At 34.1% G+C, this 16,744-nt stretch overlaps 1 protein-coding gene across 1 annotated transcript in view; it reads right to left on the bottom strand.

Moving 5' to 3' along the window:
- Window positions 1-16,203, bottom strand: part of LOC100313613 (G protein coupled receptor 98-like protein) — a 101,462-nt gene extending 85,259 nt beyond the window's left edge. The window contains exons 1-12 of the mRNA XM_085506661.1: window positions 16,188-16,203; window positions 15,114-15,301; window positions 13,031-13,300; window positions 12,378-12,482; window positions 11,682-11,795; window positions 9,357-10,386; window positions 6,797-7,098; window positions 5,857-5,971; window positions 4,273-5,018; window positions 3,344-3,467; window positions 1,989-2,246; window positions 1,038-1,055 (exon numbers count right to left, since the gene is read on the bottom strand). Of these exons, the coding sequence (XP_085362787.1) occupies window positions 1,038-1,055; window positions 1,989-2,246; window positions 3,344-3,467; window positions 4,273-5,018; window positions 5,857-5,971; window positions 6,797-7,098; window positions 9,357-10,386; window positions 11,682-11,795; window positions 12,378-12,482; window positions 13,031-13,300; window positions 15,114-15,301; window positions 16,188-16,203 (3,286 nt within the window). The remainder of the gene's footprint in view (window positions 1-1,037; window positions 1,056-1,988; window positions 2,247-3,343; window positions 3,468-4,272; window positions 5,019-5,856; window positions 5,972-6,796; window positions 7,099-9,356; window positions 10,387-11,681; window positions 11,796-12,377; window positions 12,483-13,030; window positions 13,301-15,113; window positions 15,302-16,187) is intronic.
- Window positions 16,204-16,744: the final 541 nt, after the last annotated feature.

The raw sequence follows: 16,744 nt of genomic DNA, 5'->3' as shown, positions 1-16,744 counted from the left end.
CACCTAAATCAAGCTAATATACAAACACCAATTGTCAAAGCTAAACATGCAACCATACATAGCATCTACAAATACAAATGACAACTAGAATAATATAAACACGATAATATATGTAACCATGGAAACATTACATTTGAATCTCATTAGTGCAAATAGTAAGTAAAGATCTAGTAACTCTTACTACACACATACCTACATGTGCAAGATCAGATGGAAGGGTGATACTAGTATATGAGAAAAATACCCTCAGTGAAAGAACAGATTAAATAAATGAAGTACATGTATAATAGATGACTGAAAATCAATGATCATCGGATAGATCATCGATGGTAGTCATGTGATACAAAATTAACATATACCAAATATTATTTTCCATATTTAAAAATTTCCAAAAATTGTACTGGTAATAAATTATTCCAGGAAAACATGACTGAAGTGTAAATCCTGAGGCTGCAAGATAATATAGCAACAACACGGATTGAAATCTTCTTATATGTGCACAGAATCTACACTCATAAAGGTAGGATACTTTGGAATAGCTAAATACCAGTGTAGCAAATTGGGCCATAAATGCATAAATTAGCATCTTAATTTTATGAGCAAAGACTCTCAGAATGAAAACAGATTTTTTTACTGAACTATAAAGCAGTATTTTGAGTTAGTAAAATATATATGTTAGCTGAGTCACCGGTTGCTAAGTAACATGCTAGCTTCATCCTTTGAATGCCACAATTTTTCTGCTAAAATTTGACATATTTTTATTTAATTTCAACATTTTATGTATTTTTCTTTAATTTCTTTGTTAATTTTCCGTTCCAAATTATGAAAAAAATATGGACTTTTTTTAAACAAAAAATATTAATATCTGTGAAAGTTGACAAAAGTTAACTCTGGTATTCAAAAGTTGAAGACATGTTTACAGTACTTGTATCTACAATTCAATGACAAATAATGATGCACATAATGGAAGGAACAGAGACATGCAAAGACAGAAGTAAACTTCTTGCAGTGTTGTTAGCTGTACAATAAATACTCACTGAATCTATCATAGTATCCTGTATGTGAATGTTAGTAAATTAGAGAAATATAAGATATAGAATGATTAAAAGAAGTTATTTTTAATTGCATAGGTGGATATTATAAGAGGGGTTATACGGATGGGTTAAAACTGAATAATGTAAACCGTTATATTTTATGCCGCAAACAAATTCCATGGTTTGATAATTTAAAAGCATTCACAGAGACACATTATCTGTGATTTCTGAATAATCCCAGCCATGCCTTAATGAGTTAGTCGTGTCTTAATGACCCTAGTCGTGTCTTAATGACCCTAGTCGTGTCTTAATGACTCCAGTCGTGTCTTAATGACTTTAGTCATATCTTAATGACCACAATATCACTATTTTCCCTGAATCATAAAATATGCAAAATTTGGTCTTCACAAAATCTAAGTGGTTTACAGTATTTTTTTTCACAGTACAACTACACTTTGGAAATAAATCAGGGAAAAGCAATTGGGAAACAAAAAATTTTAAAATAAGAGAGCACATTATTTGGACAAAGAACTGGGAATATAAGGTAGGAAATTGGTTGCTTTGAATGTTCATAAGCTGATTTTTTTAGATTATTAAATCTATGCAATACTGGGTCAAATTGACTGCAGAGGTTCATGATATGATATTGAAACAGCACCTAGGCAGGAGGAAAATGAATTTTCCCTGATTATTATAAATTTATGCTATGCATTTTTTACCACAAATGTAATTTTGGCATAGTACAACATAAATTAAAAAGATATATGTGAAAAACTCATGTAGCTCATTTCCTTTAATGTATGACTTAAATACATTCATACAAATGTATTATCATAATAATTAAAACATAAACAAGTGCACGACAACACAAAAATTGTGTTCATCTTTCATCATCTTTTGTTGCCATGACTACAAGAGATATTATTTAGATGAGGTAGTGCAATCTTATCTTACCAATAGGTTCATACAATTCCACTGTGAACTGTTCATCAGTCTCTGGTATGTCATCTTCATAGATATTAATGCTGAAAGTCTGTGTAGTTATTCCAATTGGGAATTCTAAATATCCGATGATGTTGGGATAGTCTTGACTGCCCTGAGCCGTTCCAGAGATGGTGCGGTACTTGACCGTAGCAAAGGACGCAGCTGTACCATTGCGTTTAACGGTGAAGACAGCCGTACCTGGTTCCGATACGATGATATCAATGGGTTCTAAAAACAGATCGTCACATAGATTAATATTACAGAACAAACAAATAATGTAGATACGATACATTGTATGTCACAACTAAGTCTGGGAATCCAATTATTATAAAAAACATGTAAGTAAGTAAGTAAATAACTTTATTGATTTCGTATCCTTATTGAGATCTTGAAAATAATACAATAAAGAATGTTGTTTAACTAAACAACAGCTAGCTAAAAAAGTAACAAAATAAGGTAAACAATTAAAAAATTAGATCAATAAGTAAAACAGAACAAAAGTTAAAAAAAAATACAAGAACTGTAAAATTTAGTGATTATTTTGGGGCAGCTGGTGGTTTTTTTCAGTGTAATATCTCTGCGGTTAAAGCAGTTAAAAATGTATTTTGCATAGTCAGTGATTTCTTTGTTGTCGGTAGAGGTGAGAATTTTTATCATGATTTCTTCCTCAGCTACACCAGCTGAGGATAAGTTATGTTCAGTGAACAGTTTAATCCTCTCCTCTTGGTGCAGTTTGCATTTTAGCAGAAAGTGTTTCGCGTCTTCTAATTCTACTGAGCGGTCCAAGGAAAAGGGGAAGGCCAAAGAAGACGTGGAAGATGCAAGTGGAGGAGGAGAGTGGGTAGGTTGGGATGAGGATGAGGGATGCTTTAAATCGTGCAAAGTGGAGGGAGGGGGTAAGAGCAATTGCCACGAGTTTAAGGTGAATCCGGCCACCCTCGTCTTCAGGGACCAAACCGGATTTAAAACTCTGGACTACTACTACTACTACTTCATCAAGATCACAGACTTTGCATTTTCTATGATTAATGTCAATATGTTTGTACTACCCAATTTCTATCTGTAAGGTAGGGGTACTTATATGTAGTTTTGTTAGGGCTGACCGATTCATGAATATATATGTATTCTGAAAAATGTTACAGTGATACAATACTTTGGATTTGATTTTTTCTCATTTCAACACTACTTACATCGATGCTGGTTTTATTTCATTTGAATTCTTGAACTAAATACAAGTACATTTTGTGTATTACTACAAAACTTAGTTACACAAGAATAACAGAGTTTCTAAAGAAAGTAGTCATAACTGTGTGAATGTACAGTACCTTCAAAAAAGATTGGATCGTCATTATTGTTAATATTCAATGTAGCTATTATGGGATGGCCTAGTCTGGCTCCACCAGTGGGATTACTCAATGTAATATTAAATGTCTCTGGTTGTTCTGGCACCTGAAACAAAACACATGAAATGTTTGTTTTTACAATAGAGACTTCATCTTAAGAGCATTGTAGACATCAATCGAGTATTGTTAATGTGTTAATTAATTATTCACTGTAATTTTTTGTGATTTTTGAAACTTATTGTTTCACTGACAAATTTAAAAAATTTAAAAGTGAATTTAAAAACCCAGTGCATTAAAGAGACAAAGTCATCAGAACTGCACGTGTATGAATTCTACTGTACTGTTATTGTTCTTCTGATCTCTAATTGGTCATCCAAGCATTATGCAGTATGGCCAGTTCAAAAATAAACATTACTCATAAACGTAACGTAATGTAACTGTCATCACAAAATAACCTTTATTGACAGTTTTGACAACTGTATGATTTACAAATTTGTAAACTGGCTTTTAGCAGATCTCTAACAACTGGCTTCTATCAGTATGTGAACATACAATGTTATGTGAGCTCTTTCTGTGCACAGTGTTGCTTTAAATCACACTGCAAATGTTATCATACATTTAATGTAATTATCAATTGAGTTTAGGTTTTATTCTTCAACAAGAATGCATTTGATTTTGTTTGATTGTTTCCAGTTGAAATACAAAGTAGAAATGTTTAGAGCCTTAGGTACATTAATTTATGAGACAACAATGTGCATTAATGCTTTATTCTTAAAGAAGAGAGAATTTGATTCGTTGACAGATCCTGTGAACAAGCAAGATCTCTTCTGATTGGCTGGATGGTTAGTTGCTAATATATTGTAGCCAATCAGAAACTATCTAGCAAGTCAAGGACTAACCAATGTACACACCTCATCATCCAAAGCAGTTAACTCAATGACATTCATGTTTTGACCATCAGCGTAGTGAAGTACTCCTGATGTCGGCAAAACGTCAAATTGTCCACCGATTGGAGTAAGCTCCCAGGACACATTGGCCTCATAGAAATTTCCCATGGCTCTTACAACAGCGAACGTTGCTGTCTGTATGGTACTGTCTTTACTCTCATCCAGATTACGGATCATTGGGTTCTCTACAAACTGGAACACTCCGTTTGGATCGTCATTTACTTCAACAAAGATTGTTATGCTATTGTGTCCGCCTACGTTGCTAGCTGGAGTACCATGACTGGATAACTTCAACTGGAACATCTCTTCAAGCTCTGGCACTCCATCTGGAGCGGCAACCAAAGTGAAATTCTTGACACTCTCGCCAGGTTGGAACACAAGCACCTCAGGTACGCCGAGAAATTCATCAGCGCCGTTAACCACCCAGTACATAACGCTTCTTTCAACCAGGTTGCCACCAGTTCTAACCACACTAATCTGTATGGGTTGTCCGGCTTCCTGCACGGTGTATGGACCAGATGTCACAGAGGAGAACTCAAACACACCACCAGGATTATCATTCTCCAGGATTGTGATCTCAGCAGTTTCAAAACCAGATCTAAGTCGTTGACTGGAAGGTTCAATGTTATCTAGAGTAATAATTACTGTTTCATCAGTCTCAGGAATGTCATCAACCACGACATGTACCGACAGCGAAGCAGACGAAACACCTATGAATAGAATAAAAGAGTTAATTGGTGATTGTCACTGTAAGAACAACACCCCATTCACAAATGCTATTTCAACTTGTGGATTATCCAAATTGATGAGGAATATATAAATAGATAAAGATATGCACATAGATCCATTTCTCTGAAAGTTCCATGTGTGCTGATTAAACTGAATACACAACACTGAGGGTGTATGAGGGTTAGTAAGATGCAGTTCAATGCTAGAAACAATCCTTACAAAGTTTTTGAAATTTTTCAACTTAAATTATAGAGAAAATTCAGAGATTTTAACCAGTTCCCATGAGCATTCTCTGACATGTGCTAATATCTTTGTGATTCTGATAAAATATCCATTATTTTGAAAACCTTAACCTTATCTCAACACCGTAAATATGGAAAGCTTGTATTATTAATTATAAAAACTAATTTTGAGTTTTAAATAAACATGTCCAACCCAAAACACTTTTCCATTCCCTCTTCCTGAGAAACGATAAAAAACTAAAGTAATTTAGAAACCAAACACTTCAGTACTGAATGATGTCAAGTCTTTTAGTGTTCAGTTATTCTTATTATTTTTCTTTATATTTATCGTAGTTTTGATTTGGATGACTGCTTGCTACTTTTGTGACATGCGCCCTCTGTGGCAGAAATTATGTATTGAGTATTATTAATGCTTTTGGGGCTAGCCTGCTTTTGTTGACAAACAAGGCAAAAGCATTTTTGCCAATATTGTTTACCTGATGTGAAGGGAAAGCCAGTGTTAGCGTGGTGTCCCACTGATTTCTATTCACCACAAAATATAATATTTTGTGACATTCAGTTTACGAAGCTTTCTTACCTGCTGGAAAGTAAACTGTTCCGTTTAATGGTTCAATGTCTTGAGGCGTCCCTGTAGAATGCCAATACACGGTTGCATCTCCAGATATCCCTTCTCTGCTCAGGGGAAGAACAACCTGTACATATAAGCACCAGAATATTATTACACAACAGAAACAACACAGGTCAAGATGCAATGCTGAATTTCAATGGTAACTTTACATTACAGAAGATGCAGGGATGAGCAAATATATGTAACCATGGAAACATTAGGTGAGTTGGTATTTTAAAACAGATAACCAAGATGAGGGTTGCAGAAATGAGAAAAGTGCAATGTAGCAAAAGAATTGGTAGAAATGTTGAAAGCAATAGAGAAGACCAGGGATGAGATAAAATAATATACTACCCAAACTTATTTTAGTTTATTCTAGGACTTTCTTTTGATAATTTAAACAGCTTTTGGCTGTTTGTTTTTTTCATCGTTTTTAAGAAATAATTATCATGAACAAAACTTGACTGAATCGCTACCAATACATTTTCAAACGAAAAGTTGTGTGTTAAGCTTTGTTGACGAAATCAAACACAATGGTGTGTGCTCTGATGTGATGTGGTAAATGGAACACAAAATCATGTGTGGCGATGTGTTTCCATAGGAGATCAAACGAGAAGTTGTATGTTAAGCTGATCTGAGTGATCTGAGTTGTTACAGGAACACAGTTCCTTGGTGCCCATCAAATCATTCAATTTAACCAAGGTCAAATACAAATTTTCTTAATATAATCAGGCACGGTCCTGGATAGTCAACTCCAGCGAAACCATGCAAATCAGGCAATGCTACCAGTACCGGTTTTCACATTGTCTTAACTTAAGATTAGATCCAGTCAGGATTTCTCTCACATTCACTCTTTATTATCACAAACTTACAAACCGAAGTCAAAGAAATAGTTAAATGTCAGCCTTACCTCTAGTGGTACAAATCCTGGTGGTTCGTTAACCACTCTTTGTAAGTTAGCTTCATTGAATCCAATCTCACCATTTGCAAAATCATTTGTGACAGTCAGAAGAACCATGTTTTTATCCCCTAATCTAGGGCTGACTGTCGGTATGATCGTTTCCACACCAAGTAATACCGCTGACGTCAACTGAATCTGGAACTCTGCTCCAATGTGCAGAAACGCATCATCTACTATCAAAATTTCAAGTCGATGGGTACTTGTGTCAGCAGGAAACACTGTTGACATTGGGTCAGGTAGTAGCAACACGTCTTTAAATAATGTAAATAATTAGATTAATATTGAACATCATTTTGTTGAATTACACAATGACAAGCAGTATATCATTATATATACAGAGCTTGAGAAATTAGATAATTTTTTGTTAAACATCAAAAATAGATTAAAAGGTAAGCTCCTGAAACCAATGTGAAAATGTTACCAGGTATTCATTTTTATGCAAATCATGTCTGTGCATATGCAAACTAATCAATTACATATGTAAAACAATCAATCATATATGCAAATTAATTAATTACATAATGTAATCAACCACACTAAAATGCAAACAAATCAATCTTATAAACAAATCAAGGACAAATCAATTTTTATGCAAATCAATTAATTATATATGCAAATTAATTACAAATACAAATCAATTGATTACATATGTAAATCAATCAGTCAAATGTGCAAATCAATAGATTACAATAAAATCAGTAATGAATTAAAATTGCAAATAAATCAATCAATTATACTTGTTGCATCCACAACTATAGACTTGCATACGGTCCCTTGTTTATTTGTTGTTTTTTTCAAAAATTTACATATCACATGACCACACAAAATAAACAAGGGACTGTATGCAAGTCTACCACAACTATACTGTATATATTACAAACATTACACCATGTACAAAGATACAAACTGAACACTGTTTCACCACATGGTGGTGCCAGTAAGGTCGATACAGTTAAATTGGAACATGCGTCATGTGTACGATCCATAACTCAACAACCTAATCCCTGATATTTTAAACTAACTGAACTCTAGCTTACTAACGTAATCTGGCTGACTCAAATACAGTTATACCTTGCTTGTCTACTCACTCAATAATAACAGATCTCTAGCTTACTAACGTAATCTGGCTGACTCATATACAGTTATATCTTGCTTGTCTACTCACTCCATAATAACAGAACTCTAGCTTACTAACGTAATCTGGCTGACTCATATACAGTTATATCTTGCTTGTCTACTCACTCCATAATCCCTGCAAATTGAATAAACACACAAATCAAATTAAAACTAACCTAACTAACAGAATGTACAACGTCTTTATATATTCACCTGTAGATAGCATAATATCAATATAATAAGTTACAAATATTAAGATAACAATATATGCAGTTGTGATTATTCTGAATACTGCATCTGTTTGAGTGTCTAAGTCAACTCATTTTTTATCAATTGATTCACATAACTTTATATATTTTTTTTCAAAAATGTTAATCAAAAGCTATGGGCTGTGGAAACTTAAGTTCATTTAGTTTAAAATTACTGTAAAGAAAAATATATAATACATGTACATAAGTTTTGCACCAAATTTTGGTAGGACAAATTTTGACATTGATTAATCAGCGGATTATTGCATGCTTTCCACTATGGTGACAATTTAATTATGCAAATCAGATATTATTATGCAGAATTATCAGTGTTAAAAAGGTAAATAATAAATGAAATAGGTAATCATATGGTGCCAGTGTTTCATCGCAGCTATCAGCCATACATGCATGACATGACAACAATGTAGGAATATCAGTTACCATGGCAACATAGCAGACTGTCAACAGCTGAGGGAGGGGGAATATTAGGCTTTACTACATAAGTAGCTTAGGTCAGCAAAAACATGTTAAAAAAGCGGCATGCAATTTTAGCGAATTGTGGTAAAATGACGTAATAGCGAAATGTTGATTTAGCGAATCTCTCTTGTCATTGCTGATTTGTTTGTTTGGCGGCCATTTTGAACTGATAATTAAGTCATTAGCGACATCTTGAATTAGCAAGTCAGTTCTCTCGCTAAATTCGTGAAAAAGACATGCTCGCGAAAAAGACATGTTTTACAGTATTACGTCCAATGTTATTTACATTAAAAAATGTTTTTACTAACTTGTACAGTTTACTATTATTTGTGATTTTAAAAATATTCACAATAAAAATGAAAAGGAACAAAAAAGGTACTCAATGCATATCAGATGCCACCATTTGTTAATTTCATTTTAAAAAATACAGTAAACTGCATTAATTTTACACAACCAACTTTTCATATTTTTTATAAAAATCATGAAATTGCCGTTGTGAAAATTGTGAAATTTCATCATCACAAAAACCCTTACTTCATGAAATCGTTAATATTTCTAAAAAGTAAAAATTAAAATTTTGTTGGGTGATCTTCTTGAAGTTTCCTTTTATGAAACATAATTATACTACTTTATTGAGGGTTGTAAATCATTAAAAAAACGAGGCTCACCTTGATCAGATGGTTCAGCATCCACAGGAAGATTATACACTGCTACAAAATTAACGAGGACGTCTCCATCAAGGCTAATAGCTCGTGTCAAAGTAAGTTGTAATTTACGAGGTGAAGTTGATGTAAGAATCTTCTGTTCGGTATCTGATGAGAATTGAACGACACCATAAATGTCATCACTGTCTTGGATTATGAATGATCCTGTGATGACCCCTTCGACCTTGGCACCACCAGTAACAGTTTCGGGCAATATCTCTATGGTGTATTTTTCGGCCGGTTCAGGTTCGCTATCTTGAAGTAACATGATAATAATCGGGGTTGATCTCACCCCATCGGCAAGTGTAACAACACCACTTGCAGGATACAGATCAGCCTCAACAGGATCAGTATTGGAATCATTACGTTCTATTAAGTACGCGATTGAAACCTCTCCGAAATTTCCACCAAGTCTTTCAACTACAAAGAAGTCTGAAGTAGCCTGGGTATCCTCGTTCAAAATGGTGGATGGTATCTGTCCCAGAACTGTAGATGTTAGCGTCAATGCACCATTTGGATCGTCATTGGGTAGAATTATAATCCTGGCAACCCCGGGGTCAGCAATGACGGCCGATAAAGACTGCTGGCTTAAACTAACGTAGAATTCTTCCTGTATCTCCGGAAGTGCGTCGTTAACAATGTTGATACTGAATTGTACGTTGTGATCACCGTCACGAAATCCCAGAAATCCACTCAGTGGTGCAACAGTGTAATCTTGTCCAAATACTGCTGTATTGGGGTTCACAGTATATTGAACAGTTACATCTCCAGTGTCAGGTCCAAGTAGACTTGACCCGTCAGCAGATAATCCCCTGTACACCTCCAGCGTAACTTGATTTACAGTCTCCTCAACGTAGTATTCAGCTTGGGCAAATCTTATCGGACTATCATTGGCTAGTACTGTCAGCTGTATCGAATCGGCTTGGTCATTAATGGTCGCGCCCCCTGTCACTGAACTTAAACGAATAACAAAAGTCTCATCGTTCTCAGGCACCTGAAAAAGTTGAGCGCAAACATGATTACATAAGACTGCATAGTGCTGGAAATAATTACTTTATGATATGAATAATGAAATTAAAATGTATTCAATCAAAATATTTACATAATAACCCAACATTTTTGAACCTCTGTTAAGCCTTAAACTATTGATGTTAAGAGTCTATTCCATCAGTTGTCTGAGACCGTACATAGTGGGCTCCCAATTTAAAATAATAGCATATATTCAAATTACTAGTAATTACACATCAAATTCTGAAATGTTACTGACCATTTATTTTCTGGTCAAATTAATGAAATGGACATGAACTGATGTAAATGTTTGCCAAATGGAAACCTATTCATGAATGGTTTGTGATCACTTTGACAGAATTGTGTAGTCATGGTAACTATTATAAACAATAATGTTTACGGTTTATATATATCAATGTTTCCAAGTGAACAGGCTAACAATTGAACAAAGTAAACTACAGAAGAATCATATTAAATCCCTAATATTTGTCATAGAATTGTGATTGCTATGGCAACAGGAACTAAACAGAGCATTGATTTTCAATTCCCCCTCTCAATGTGTCCTAATTGCTAGTGATCGTTTTGGTTTCCCATTTTGATTGTTTGCTTGAAATTCATTTGCTAACACTTTTGTCTAATGATTCACACATATGTATAGCATTAAATATAAAGTTATAGGAATGTATCCAACTATAAAAAGTCCACAACACAAATGTAACTTTCAAACCAACTTTCACTCAGTTCAGTTCAATTCCCAGAGTAGAAAAAAGTTGTCTTTTTGATTATAATCAACACAAAGCCTGCTGCTGTTAATTTGCACACTGGTTTGCTATGCACACCCAAAGACCATTATGTAATTAGAACCAATCTTAACAGGAGATGTCAAACTAACTGGACTCAGACATGTTGAAGATTATGATGGAATTGCGATTCAATTTATTCCATTCAATCGTATAAAGTTATCCAAACAAAATGTATGTACTGACACAGTATGAAATGTCAGCACAAAGTTGCAGGTGAGTTTAGTATGTGTCATAACACTCATAAATGGGTGAATCTAGTCGAATGGTATACCCTCGTAAAAATTATTTGAACTAACCAGTTCTAATCACTTAACGATCTTGAGACGTGCATTGCACACCAGTCAGCAACTGAGCAGGCAATGTTGCTGTTTGTAATAATATTGCAATGACAGAAAAAGTGAGTAAGACACAATAAAATCTAATGAAGTTTAACATTAAGATAAGCTATAATTTGAAGACAAGAATTTAAACAACTTACCTCTTCAGCTATGATTTCTAATGTGAATAAAGACACATCATTTTGGTCTGTTATTGTGACTGTACCTTGAGATGGAGTGATGTCATCTTCTGCCGGGTTAGGACCGTTGATCACCTGGGAAGACAAAAACACATGAATGATGGTTTGAATTAAACCTGATCTGGTTAAAATTTCATAAGATAGTACGATATTTGCTTTAATATACGGCCGCAAGTGTACATCACCTCTTACAACATCTGACAGACTTCTGTGCAAGTCGTGTTCAGATCTTGGAAAAGAGCAACCAATAAGAACAGAATATTTCTCGTAAGATATCCTCTAATTGGTTGACAAATGCTGTTAAAGGGAAGCTGCTTGAATGCAAACTGCACAGGTAGTTGGTTGATTATAGTTCAAAGACAGGTAACTGACAACCAGTCTTAAGTGAGAGGGGACATTCTACACATTTTAACCATATTGGATTTCACATCTCAATCAATTATAGACAATTATTTTGCATTTAAACATACATACATAAAGAAGAAGATTCAAGTGTAGATATCCTAAAGAAAGGGGTACAGCCACTGAAATTCACTGAATGAGTATGTCAGGTGAATATATAGTAATAAAAAAAAACTGAGTTGCATGTGCTGGTCTCATTGGTATTAATTTTGCTGGATTAATCAATTAATTCTAGCAAATTCTGATGTTACTTACCTCATAGTACACTGTGACATTACCGTGCAATCCACGATTTCTCCGAACCATAACATGAACATTTGTATTAGAATCAACAGCTTCATTCACAACAATTGGTGTTAACTAAATAAAATGAGAAATAGTATTGCTATACATGTAATACAGAAGGAAACTCAAACTATTGATGAAGGTTTACTTTTGCAGGTAAATATAAAATAAAAGTATAGTTAACTGTTTTTTTCCTCTCAATAATAAGTATAATTTGCAGGTAACTGTGACAAATATTGTAACAAGTGATTCATTATAAAAACATAATCTGTATTAATGCAGATACACCACACATGAGATAGGCAGGACTAGAAATAATGCCTTCACTTGGCGCTGAGTGACATTCAGGGATTGATACAATATTTGTTTAAAGCTAAGCAATACATTGCTTCTATAAATTGCGCTCTCTAGTGACAAATCGCTTTTGTGACTGAAATGGGGGGTGGGGTATTCACAGTTTTCTTTTGATCTGTGGTCTGTTTTCAATAAAAAAATATTTTTGAGAGACTACACAACCAAAAACAGTTGTTGTTTTTAACTACATTACTCTCACTGAATTTACATTTTGACGATTATAACGAGAGGATATAATGTGTGGAGAGGAAGAAGAGGGGGGTACTTACAGAAGCGAATTGAATAATCCCAAATGCATCATCATTAGCTTTGATGGTCAACTGTGCTTGTGCAGGCGTACCAACTTGCGCTAATGGGGTTTGGTCTGAAGGTGTGACGATACTGAGCTGCAGAATAAACAACTCATCAGTTTCAGGAATATCATCATCCAGGATAGTTATGGTTGCTGTGACGACAGGATTTAAAATATTTGGTGGGAAAGTTACCGCCCATGAACCAGTACTGCTCATAAAATCATCAGGTCCAATTTGGTACAGTATCTGAGAAAGATAAAAATTATAATAATACATGAATTCATTGACAATAAAATATCAAGATTATTTAGAGATATTTTGAATGCAACAAAGGCTGATCAGCAAGAACACAGTGTCACATCAAATCCTCACAATCATTTTGGTTACTGGAAAACAACCATTTACTCATTAATATACTGACTTCACCTCTTGTAACATTAAAATGTAAGCGTATTCAAGTTCTTGCTTCAATGTATGATAAATGTAATGTACCAACAACCTGTTACTGTAAAATGACTAATTTTCACTGGGCTTAAATTTCGCTGATTTACCATTTCAGGAATATTCAATGGGTTTTAAATTCATGGTTTTATCATTTAGATAATGTGTTCTATGCTAAATTTTACCTATTCACTGGGTTTTAATTTAGCGCATTTTCCAGTCAGCGAAATAAGCTAAATTAAAACCCAGTGAATAATTAACCCTTTTACAGTATTGTTGATCCACTGACAGAATTTTTTTCATTGCATAGATTGTACCAGATGATATTTTTTTTATTTGCCGAGAGCAATTAAGTGCAAATAGTGCATTTTGCAACAGATTCCATATTTCATAGTTGTGATTACATTATAGCTCAGGTAAATAAATTAAATATGCTTTGATCAATCTGACTTTTTTCATTTTGATTCTTTAATCTTACGATGTGTACCAAGATTCCCTCAACATCACATGTATAAGAGGGTGAAGCACAACAGTGCTCTCCCCAAGAAAACAGTGCAGCAGTGCCCAATGTGCATAACAATAGAATATGTTACCCACTGATACTGTATCCATTGCTAAGCTAATTAAGATTCTGTAAAATATTTAATTTAAGCTTGAATTCATTTTTACTTAAAAGACTTTTGGGTGTTTTGTATGGAATATTTTTTTCACGGATTTCTGATGAGTTGAATGTTAAATATAGGAAAAAAGGTATATTCCCTGGATTTTATTCTCACTGAAACATTCCTTCAGTGAAAATAATTCCAAGCGAAATAAAGTATTTTACAGTATATTGTTTGTCAAAAATAATATACTAGTAGTACTGTAAAATACTTTATTTTAGCTAGAATTAATTTTTGTTGAAATGATATTTTGGCTGTTTTGTATAAAGTTTATTTTCACTTTTTGATGAGTTTAATGTAAAACATAGAAAATTTGTTTTCACTGATTCATTTCTCAGAGAAAAATAAATTGCAAGTGAAAATAAGTAATTTACAGTAGGTGGCCCCTACTTTATAATGCTGTGTATGTCAACCACACCCCCACCCAAGTTATGAACTATTTGCATTGTGTAGTGCAATCCCAGATGGAATTCAGATTCTAATCCAAGGACAACAAACGTTATGGTGATCGATCACTGACCCATGAGTTTTACGCTAAAACTGGTTTATCAACATCCATATGATAAAACTATGGCACATGTTTCAAACTTTATGTTACCCATGAACACTATTGCCTGGAGACAGATAGGAGGCTCTGCCTAAATGCATTGGTATCCTTGAAATTTTGATCGCTTCCTTTCACTCAGAAATTTTTGCTTTGAAGTTGGATGCCCTCAAGAATCTGAAGCCCAAATACATTGTAAGTTGTGTACATATAACCATGAGGTTTTATCCCATTGAACACTAAGGTCAACTTTCACCCAAAAAAAAAATTAATTTTTTTTTCCATATTTTTTTCAAAGATTATTATTAAGACCTATAGCCTATGGGGAATGTCAGTTGGTCCAAAAATGAAAACAAAATTATTGAAAAATACATGAAATTGTATAAAATTTTAATAAGAGTTTTAAACTTACTGATATCACTGCTGTAACAGAGTCGACAGTATAGCCCGATTGTAGGACTTTAATTGCCACCTGTTGATCTGGGAGTTCTTCTACTTCAAGGATGGTATCCACAAAAGATACAAACACTAACTGTTGAGTACTGGATGGACGCAAACACACAGTGAAAATAAGCAGGACGGAAATCAAACGCAACATATCTGATGAGAGAAAAGAAAAAAATGCATTACATGGATGCATGCAGTGTGCCCTCTATAATGTGTAACCAATACCAAAAATTTGTACAGCAACTATAAACAGGGCTTGTGCTAGTGTCTCGGCAAGACAAGTCCCACTTACAAAATTTTAAGAAATTGAAATTTGACCCTGGATAACTGTTAGAGATTGGACCCCAGCTTGCCTGAAAAACTGGGTCCCTCTTCAATAATGGGAGTCCGGGAAGCAAAATATGTGGTTAACGCATTCCCTGTATAAAATCTGTATTAAAAGCTGCGGCTTCTATTAAAATGGTAGAATGCAACAGAGGGGATGCGGCTTCTATTAGAGCACCTACACATATGAGAAATGATGATTATTTTGTTCTCAATTATTTTAAAAGAGTGGGTGCGATTTCTATTAGGGATGCGGCTTCTAATACAGATTTTACGGTAGTTGTGTTAATTCACTGGTGCCTCATTGATGAACGGGAAATCATACATTGACATAGTGATCTTAAAAACATCTTACTATACATGTATTGTTATAAAATTTGTAATATGGCAAAATGAAATTCATAAAATAAGTGTAAAAACAGAGGAACTCAGGAGGCACTTAATGTTTGTTTTATTTTATTCATGAAGACCCGACCCACCGATCAACACCACCATCACCACCACCACCAGTGAATAAACTGATTCAACTTGATTTTTGAGAATTCCATTTTGACTTAGGATCCTACAAATTAGTTCCGTTAGAGGACACAATGCATGCAAGTAATTAAAACATGTACCCAGTACATATCAAGTTTGAATGGAATCTATCAAGCCTAAGATCCATAATCATAAAATGCTGTAACCTGGTGTTGTTTTATAGTTTTACAACATTTACTTGCAGTTACATTCATAGCTACGTTGGATTGGTCACAAAAGCATATGGATTCCATGTGATGTAGTTAATATGTTGTTATTATGAATTATTTATTTCAAAGGGTAAATTGCTAAGGTCAGTTTTTTACCCAGAGGTAACAGAGTGAATTTCATACTTTGATTGTTTCAGAACACTATTTCAATGAATTGCCATTGTAAGAAAGAAATTACTGTTAACACTACAGCATTAGGCTGCCATTTTGTGAATTTTACTGAAAAAAAGTAACCCTAAATGATGTGTATAACATGCTTTTACCTGAAAAAAAATGCCCGTTTCATGCATTACATTCTCAAACACTAGGTATTATTTTACTCCAAAAATATACGATGATAAAAAACAATAATATAGAAACCCCTTAATATGATGAGCCTATTAGACAACAATTAGTACTACAATGCATGTGTGTAGTTGTATCATCAATTTGAAGTGTTTCCATGGCAACCATAATAACAGGGGTGTGGCTACATGTACTATGACTGTCACTAAATAAATTCTTTGTATACTAACTATATGATACA

Source organism: Saccoglossus kowalevskii, chromosome 13 (assembly GCF_978046115.1).
Source record: "Saccoglossus kowalevskii chromosome 13, keSacKowa6.1, whole genome shotgun sequence".
Taxonomy (NCBI): domain Eukaryota; kingdom Metazoa; phylum Hemichordata; class Enteropneusta; family Harrimaniidae; genus Saccoglossus; species Saccoglossus kowalevskii.
This window is presented reverse-complemented; position numbering and strand designations above follow the sequence as displayed.